At 41.7% G+C, this 9,680-nt stretch overlaps 1 protein-coding gene across 1 annotated transcript; it reads right to left on the minus strand.

Annotated features, from left to right (window-relative positions):
* Positions 1 to 3,158: 3,158 nt before the first annotated feature.
* LOC141257911 (taste receptor type 2 member 9-like) lies at positions 3,159 to 5,335 on the minus strand. Its single transcript, XM_073672918.1, has one exon. The coding sequence runs from the start codon at positions 5,297 to 5,299 to the stop codon at positions 4,343 to 4,345; it is 957 nt and encodes a 318-aa protein (XP_073529019.1). The 5' UTR covers positions 5,300 to 5,335; the 3' UTR covers positions 3,159 to 4,342.
* Positions 5,336 to 9,680: the final 4,345 nt, after the last annotated feature.

Below are 9,680 nucleotides of genomic sequence, written 5' to 3' on the forward strand. Positions count from 1 at the left end.
AAAGAACATCTTTTAAGAAAAAAAACACAAAAAAAATTGATTTTTGAGTACATTTACTCATTTGTATGAAATATATTATTACGTTTGAAAAAGCAATGCCCTTACTCTACGTAAATGATGTAGAGATTGAAAAGACAATTCCATGAAATCATTATATAAGACTTAGGATAATGAGACAAACATCTTTTTAAGGTAACAACTGTACAAGCTATTGGGAATACAAAACTGGAGCGTCACATATGATTATTAAAACCATAACTTGGCTATAAAGAAGATTAACAGTAGAGATGAGCGACACCTGGCAAATTCCAAGAATTTGCAATTCACTTCATGCAAATAGCACAGAATAGCTGCCAATAATTTACAAATTGCAGAATATTACATCAGCCAGAGAATATATACAGTGGGTATGGAAAGTATTCAGACCCCTTTAAATTTTTCACTCTTTGTTTCATTGTAGCCATTTGTTAAATTCTAAAAAGTTTATTTTTTTTCTCATTAAAGTACACTCTGCACCCTATCTTGACTGAAAAAAAACAGAAATGTAAAAGTTTTTGCAAATTTATTAAAAAAGAAAAACTGAAATGTCACATGGTCATAAGTATTCAGACCCTTTGCTCAGACACTCATATTTAAGTCACATGCTGTCCATTTCCTTGTGATCCTTCTTGAGATGGTTCTACTCCTTCACTGGAGTCCAACTGTGTTTAATTAAACTGATAGGACTTGATTTGGAAAGCCACACACCTGTCTATATAAGACCTCACAGCTCACAGTGCGTGTCAGGCCAAATGAGAATCATGAGCTCAAAGGAACTGCCCAAGGAGCTCAGAGACAGAATTGTGGCAAGGCACAGATCTGGCCAAGGTTATAAAAGAATTTCTGCATTAATCAAGGTTCCTAAGAGCCCAGTGACCTCCATAGTCCTTAAATGGTAGAAGTTTGGGACCACCAGAAGTCTTCCTAGACCTGGCCATCCAGCCAAACGGAGCAATTGTGGGAGAAGAGCCTTGGTGAGAGAGGTAAAGAAGAACCCCAAGATCACTGTGGCTGAGCTCCAGAGATGCAGTAAGCAGATGGGAGAAAGTTCCAAAAAGTCAACTATCACTGCAGCCCTCCACCAGTCAGGCCCTTATGGCAAAGTGGCCTGACGGAAGCCTCTCTTCAGTGCAAGACATGTGAAAGTCCGTATAGAGTTTGCTCAAAAACACATGAAGGACTCCCAGACTATAAGAAATAAGATTCTCTGGTCTGATGAGACAAAGATAGAACTTTTTGGTGATAATTCTAAGTGGTATGTGTGGAGAAAACCAGGCACTGCTCATCACCTGCTCAATACAATCCCAACAGTGAAACATGGTGGTGGCAACATCATGCTATGGGGGTGTTTTTCAGCTCCAGGGACAGGATGACTGGTTGCAGATTTAAGGAAACATGAATGCGGCCAAATACAGAGATATCTTGGATAAAAACCTCTGGACCTCAGACTTGACCAAAGGTTCACCTTCCAACAAGAAAATGACCCTAAGCACACAGCTAAAATAACAAAGGAGTGGCTTCAGAACAACCCTGTGACCATTCTGGCCCAGCCAGAGCCCTGACCTAAACCTAATTGAGCATCGCTGGAGAGACTTGAAAATGGCTGTCCACCAACGTTCACCATCCAACCTGACGGGACTGGAGAGGATCTGCAAGGAAGAATGGCCAAGGATCCCAAAATCCAGGTGTGAAAAACTTGTTGCATCATTCCCAAGAAGACTCATGACTGTACTAGCTCAGAAGAGGCTTCTACTCAATACTGAGCAAAGGGTCTGAATACTTATGACCATGTAATATTTCAGTTTTTCTTTTTTAATAAACTTGCAAAAATTTCTACATTTCTGTTGTTTTTTTTTCAGTCATGATGAGGTGCAGAGTGTACTTTAATGAGAAAAAAAATGAACTTTTTAAAATTTACCAAATGGCTGCAATGAAACAAAGAGTGAAAATTTGAAGGGGTCTGAATACTTTCCGTACCCACTTTAGCATAATAACTCAGAATAGACTTCCATAGCCTGAATAAAAGCAGAAGCAGGAAATGCAGCAGCCATTTTATGGTGAAACTGAGTAGTTAGAGGGTGTGACAGCTCACAGTCTATCCATAAAGATAGGTAGAGAAAGCCATAAAACACCAAAGAAACTTTACAGAGAGTGTGTGACAAAGCCAAAAACAAGTGTAATATGTAGGTGCACAAACACACTGTGGTGATTAACAGACAAATATACCCTAGAATAGAAACAATGTGTAGAAACACTGCAATAAGTAAATAAATAATAACACATGTAGAAATCGTAGCGTACTTAGTTGACATTTTAAAGTTTAAATGTCATCCCACCGGAATAAGGTGTACCCAATAATGATGGTTCCTATTGCTATTATCTACATGTATCTCTGTGACAGCACAGCAGGGAAAATGAGAACAAAAGAGAATAGGGTAAAGTTTGTGAACCTTTCAGAATTCTCTATGTTTCTGCATAAATTTGATCTAGAACTACATCAGATTTTCACACAAATCTAAAAAGTAGATAAATAGCCAAATTAAAAAGAAAGAGGCAAAAAGTTTAGTCTTTGCCAGTTTTTTTATTGAGAATGATCCAGGATGATTTAGTTGTACTTGGGGGACTTTTAAAATTCTATGAGGTCCTCTGATTAGTGATTTACCACATTATCATTAGTAGAGATGAATCAATCAGCCAATCAGATTTAACACTAGACCTCAGAGCATAATGAACGTAGGATATAAAAAATAATTTAAAAATAAATACTCAATGTGCCGCTACCCTGTCCCACGGCAATGCAGCCTTCCATCTGGTCCTCCGTGCCTCTTCTTTTCCCCTCACCCATGCACTCATCATATTCAACCATTTCATTCTAGTTTCTGATTAGGCCATTGTGCCATCGTGGAGTATGTCGTGGCATGACAAAGTTCTGGCGTGCATCGTCCAAGGTCTGGTCAGTAGCTTTTGGGATGCTCGTTGTGACGCTATGACGTAAATTGCAATGGCACGTCGCACAGTGACATCAAAGTCTGCAGCCCCAGCATAGAGTAAAGTGGCCAAAGAGGATGCATGTGACAGGGGACCTGTAAAGGAAGACTCAAAGAGAACCAAACGGTGGACCGCAATAGCAGTGGGACAGGTAAGCGCTTAGGTGAGGTATTATTATTATATTTTGTAAACTTTTGGCTGAATATCTACAGACTTATCAATCCCCCGAGTGCATGCACTGTGCGCTTCGGGGATTCTCCAGTTTCTGAGCCAGGCCTGGCGGGTACATATGCGTTACACATATGCCAGAGCCTGTCTTGCGGGTGTGTCCTTGCTCCATACATTTGTATTGAGCAAGGCTGTGCCCACTGGACGATCATGCCTACTGGGCGGTCGCGTCTCTAGATGCAGCTTGGCCTCACTCAATACATGCGCATGGAGCGAAGCTGCGCTCACTAGGCGGGCTGTGGCCAGGAGTAGGCAAAACACATACGTACCCGATGGTCCTGTCTCAGAAACCAGCAAATCTCCTCATCCTACAGTGTGTACTGGGAGGATTCATAAGTCTGCAGTTACACAGACTGACTGCAGACTTATCAATTTAGACTGGACTAGCCCTTTACCTATATTCAAAAGGTTGTGCAGAACTTTATAGTTATGGCCTATGCTTAGGATGTCATCAATGTCAGATAAGTTGGGGTGTGACACCCGGCTCCCCTGACAATCATCTCTTCTGAATGTGCCCCGTTGTGGAGTGTAGCTTCACAGCTCTGTCAACTGTATAGTGGCCTCAGCCAGGTATTGCAGATCCACCCCCTATTCAGATGAATACGTGTGAATCTGCAGCACCCGGTCACACCGCTACTGATCTGATATTGTTGACCTATCATAATGGAGGGGCATCAATATAAATCAATATACTGGACAAGCCCTTTAATGATTCTATGTCCCATGCATGTGTGTTTAATGTATATTTTATATCAATATTATTATTAAATTAATGTACTATTATGCACACTATGTATTGTAATTATGTCACTTTTATTAATTGATATGTTCAATGTATGCTAATTAAGCATTGTCAAAATGTTGCCATTATGTTCATGGGCAAATGTATCATTTTTTATGCATCAGAATTGTCTGGAGTAACTGCCTACACACTGTGGTTTTTCTGTAAATGATAGATAGATAGATAGATAGATAGATAGATAGATAGATAGATAGATAGATAGATAGATAGATAGATAGATAGATAGATAGATAGAAAAATCTACCAATATTACAATAAAAAGTATAATTAAGAAAATGTAGTACATTACAATTCCTGTTCTTCCTGTTCTTGACCACAGCATGTAAAAATATGGAACATTGAAATAAATGTCTTTCTTAGTTCACTGTTGGAAGATATGATGTACAGGGAGTGCAGAGAGGGAGGACTGCAGATCACGATTGAACTGATCCAAAATTCAGATCCACTATTGTATACATCACCCGAAAAATACAGACTTGAACAAATAAAGTATATTATGTGTAACACTAAGAAGAGGCTCATACTCTTTACGGCACTGAAGTGAGACTCCAAGTTTGGATTTCGAAATCCTGATCCGGATATCCTCATCCGCCTGGTGTGCTGCCAAAGAGAATGAATCAACAGGAAATCTGCAACCAAAAATATTAGGAATGGTGGGCAGGAACTTACAAGAAACAGCAGGAACTTGTTATGAGGATTTTCATATATCCCAACTTTGGGTAGAGTCATATTTTCCATTGCAAAATTTATTGGATTCTGTATTTGTATTTCATAAATGCACCAGCCAAATGGTAGACTGGAAAATATGGAAATCAGTAGAGAAGCCAGGAGGAATCTTGGGAACAAGGTTGAGATCCTGGTCTTCAGGAAATTAAAGAACTTCCAGTTGTAGCTTGAAATCTTCACACAGTAGAAGACACAGAGGATGGTGGTAAACCAGAGATTGGTAGAATGAAGAAACATTGAGACTGCCGACATTGCAGACAAGACCTGAAGGTTTTTGTTTACCCACATAACACGTACAGGAGGAAGGTAAGTGACAAAGACATTGAAGAGGAACAAGCTTCTGGAAGTGGCCAAAGAGCTCAGGATTGTATCACCAATATGAAGAGATTTCACGGTTTTCCATCTCATGAAATTGGCAGCCACAATGAAGAGATTCATTATGATCCCGACAATACACTCAGTATACAGGACAGTTGCAAAAATATACCGGGCAGCGGGTGTCTTCAGAGTCATCATAATCGATATTACAGTGCGTCTCGTCTGCAGGGAAGAAGCCTTTATGTAATGATCTGGTTATACATCTACTTTATACAAATTTCATGTCTATTCCACATGTAAATTCCAAGCATCTTTTTCATTTCCATGCAAATTTGTGATATGGCAGGATGAGTATGAAAATATTTCAGCAGATAGATTTATACAGAACCACTTACAAAACCATTGGAGGAGGAGATCTTTTGTTTAGCCTGGGATGACTTGATTTTTTACTTTTTTGCTTGTTAAATTTTTCCTTACCCTCTTACATACAAAGCACATTTTCTTGTCTGATTACCACGGTTTTAGGCAGTGGCCTATTAGTATGATAGTGGTCAGAGACCAAGTGTGAATAGGTTTGAACAACACACAACCGGCAGACTTTAACTGAAGTGTAATATTTGGCACGCTCCAAAAAATGTCACGCATATTACCGCAGTAATATCGGATCACGTCTGATGATGGACAAGTTTGTCTGCTTCCACAATACAGCAATGTGAATAAAATAAAAAAAATCTGGTTGTATTCTGCTAACAAGCAACTGGAGATGTAGAATGGTGTACTGTATTGCTTTTTAATCAAATAATCAGTATTAAGAGCAACAACAAAAAAGTTAGCCCTGATATTTAGGGCTATAGATACAAGTAACAGCAGAAGACAGAACGTGCAATGGACCTTATTCTGCTGTATACAGTGTCCACAAACTCTGCCTGCCTAACTCCTGCTATCACCAGTAATAAATATATGCATCTGAATTAGTCCTTAGAAGGACTGTTAGTTTAGATGTACACTGCTCAAAAAATAAAGGGAACACTCAAATAACACATCCTAGATCTGAATGAATGAAATATTCTCATTGAATACTTTGTTCTGTATAAAGTTCAATGTGCTGACAGCAAAATCACACAAAAATCATCAATGGAAATCAAATTTATGAAGCAATGGAGGCCTGGATTTGGAGTCACCCCCAAAATTAAAGTGGAAAAGCACACTACAGGCTGATCCAACTTTGATGTAATGTCCTTAAAACAAGTCAAAATGAGGTTCAATATTGTGTGTGGCCTCCACGTGCCTGTATGGCCTCCCTACAACGCCTGGGCATGCTCCTGATGAGGTTGCGGATGGTCTCCTGTGGGATCTCCTCCCAGACTATGACTAAAGCATCCAACAACTCCTGGACAGTCTGTGGTGCAACGTGATGTTGGTGGATGGAGCGAGACATGATGTATAGATTCAGGTCTGGGAACGGGCGGCCAGTCCATAGCTTCAATGCCTTCATCTTGCAGGAACTGCTGACACACACCAGCCACATGAGGTCTGACATTGTCCTGCATTAGGAGAAACCCAGGGCCAACCGCACCAGCATATGGTCTCACAAGGGGTCTGAGGATCTCATCTCGGTAGCTAATGGCAGTCAGGCTACCTCTGGTGAGCACATGGAGGGCTGTGCAGCCCTCCAAAGAAATGCCACCCCACACCATTACTGATCCACTGCCAAATCGGTCATGCTGAAGGATGTTGCAGGCAGCAGATCGCTCTTCACGGCGTCTCCAGACTCTGTCACGTCTGTCACATGTGCTCAGTGTAAACCTACTTTCATCTGTGAAGAACACAAGGCGCCAGTGGCGACTTTGCCAATCCTGGTGTTCTGTGGCAAATGCCAAGTGCCCTGCACAGTGTTGGGTTGTGAGCACAAGCCCTATCTGTGGATGTCGGGCCCTCATACCACCCTCATGAAGTCGGTTTCTAACCATTTGTGCAGACACATGCACATTTGTGGCCTGCTGGAGGTCATTTTGCAGGGCTCTGGCAGTGCTCCTCTTGTTCCTCCTTGCACAAGGGCGGCGGTAGCGGTCCTGCTGCTGGGTTGTTGCCCTCCTACGGCCCCCTCCATGTCTCCTGGTGTACTGGCCTGTCTCCTGGTAGCGCCTCCAGCCTCTGGACACTACACTGACAGACACAGCAAACCTTCTTGCCACAGCTCGCATTGATGTGCCATACTGGATGAGCTGCACTACCTAAGCAACTTCTGTGGGTTGTAGAGTCCGTCTCATGCTACCACGAGTGTGAAAGCACAACCAACATTCAAAAGTGACCAAAACATCAGTCAAAAAGCATTGGTACTAAGATGTGGTCTTTGGTCCCCAACTGCAGAACCACTCCTTTATTGAGGATGTCTTGATAATTGCCAATAATTTCCATCTATTGTCTATTCCATTTGCACAACAGCATGTGAAATTTATTGTCAATCAGTGTTGCTTCCTAATGTGCTCATATATATTATGTGTTGTTATTCTTTCAATGATGATGTCAATCGAAGGGATGTCTTTCTTCTCCCAAACAGTAGCTGTCAAATGATTTTTGGTGATCAAAATATGTGACTGTTTAAATTACAGGTAAAGCATGACATGAACAGGTTCCAGCTCCCGTATCATGACAAGCTATACCTGTCATGCATTTTAACTTTCACAGTGTGAAAGCACACAAAGACAGCTCCATGCTGGCGGAAGTCACCGACAGCAGACCCGCACTGCTAGAGATGTGGGGACCAATTACACCGGTCCTCGCTCCCTGATCACTGTGATCGTTCAGTCAATCTGACTAACCGATCACAGCATGAAACATCAGTACTTCCCTGCATGGTCATCGCCGGGAGCTTGTCTTAGCTGTCAGATGAGCTCCTGCAGTAACAGTCAGTGCCGGTGCCCTCATTGTCCCTTGCTGATTAACCCTACAAATGCTATAGTCAATAGTATTCACAGCATTTAGACGGTTGTGAGAGAGAGGGGTCTCAACACCCCCGAGATGAAATCAAGGGGAGCCGAAGGTTTCCATGGCACTCGGAGGCCAATCAATGACCTCCTGGTGCACCAGGTATGGTGGCCTGTTAGACCCATTCACAGACAGGGTCTAACAGAAGATCTGCCTGTGTAGTCTTCAGGACTTATGCATTGCAGTGCATCTATATTGCAATGCAAGAGATCAGTGATAAGTAGTGTTGAGCGATACCTTCCGATATCAGGAAATATCGTATCGGATTGGATCGGGCCGATACCCAAAAAGTATCGGATATCGGTGATTCCGATACCGGAAACCAATGCAAGTCAATGGGACACTAATATCGGAATGAAAATAAACCCTTTCTTTCCTTGTAGGTTAATTCTACATGAAGTAAAACAACTAAGAATAATGTAGAATGACATGAAAAGCCGGCAATTCATCAGCGGCATACACCGGTACCCGACAATTTACAACAGAAAGAATAGAGCTTCACACATAGATTAGATAGATAGAAACATGTCAGTCACATATATATGAAGTACAGTGACAGTGTTGCTTACTGTACTTGTCATTTAGTGTAAAGGATTTATTAAAAAAAATATTAGTGTTTTCGTGCACCGTCTCTTTAAAAAAGCCGGCCGGCAATTCAGCAGCGGTACCCGACAATTTATAACAGACAGAATAGAGCTTCACACATAGATTAGATAGATAGAAACATGTCAGTCACATATATAAGAAGTACAGTGACAGTGTTGCTTACTGTACTTGTCATTTAGTGTAAAGGATTTATTAAAAAAAATATTAGTGTTTTCGTGCACCGTCTCTTTAAAAAAGCCGGCCGGCAATTCAGCAGCGGTACCCGACAATTTATAACAGAAAGAATAGAGCTTCACACATAGATTAGATAGATAGAAACATGTCAGTCACATATATATGAAGTACAGTGACAGTGTTGCTTACTGTACTTGTCATTTAGTGTTAAAATAAAGGATTTATTTAAAAAAAAATTGGCGTGGGGTTCCCCTTAATTTTAGGCTCTAGCGGAGGTTAAGCAGACAGCCGGGGCAAATGTTTGAAGCCTGGGAAGGGGGTAATACCCACGGAGCTTCCCAGGCTACTAATATCAGCCACCAGCTGAATACCTAGCCTTTACTAGCTATTAAAATGGGGGAACCCCCCCAAAAAAATAACGTGGGGTCCCCCCTAATTTAATAGCTAGCACAGGCTAGGCAGACAGCTGGGGGCTGATATTAATAGCCCAGGAAGGGTGCCATGAATATTGGCCCCCTCCCAGGCTAGAAACACCAGCCGTCAGCCGCCCCAGAAATGGCGCATCCATAGGATGCGCCAATTCTGGCACTTAGCCTCGCTCTTCCACGCTGCCCTGGTGCGGTGGCAGGGGGTAATAGGGTTGGGGTTGATGTCAGCTTATAATGCCAGCTGACATCAAGCCCAGGTTAGTAATGGAGAGGCGTCTATAAGACACCCCCATTACTAACCCCATAGTCAAAGTTAAAAGAAAACACAAACACCCAGAGTAAAGTCCTTTAATTGAAATAAAGACACAATTCTTTATTGTTCT

The sequence above is a fragment of the Phyllobates terribilis genome, unplaced genomic scaffold (genome assembly GCF_046119375.1).
Source record: "Phyllobates terribilis strain yellow unplaced genomic scaffold, ASM4611937v1 Scaffold_3__8_contigs__length_932513732, whole genome shotgun sequence".
NCBI lineage: Eukaryota > Metazoa > Chordata > Amphibia > Anura > Dendrobatidae > Phyllobates > Phyllobates terribilis.

Excerpts from the sequence above, each read along its gene's own strand:
- LOC141257911 (XM_073672918.1), bottom strand. The coding sequence starts at position 5,299 with ATGATGACTCTGAAGACACCCGCTGCCCGGTATATTTTTGCAACTGTC.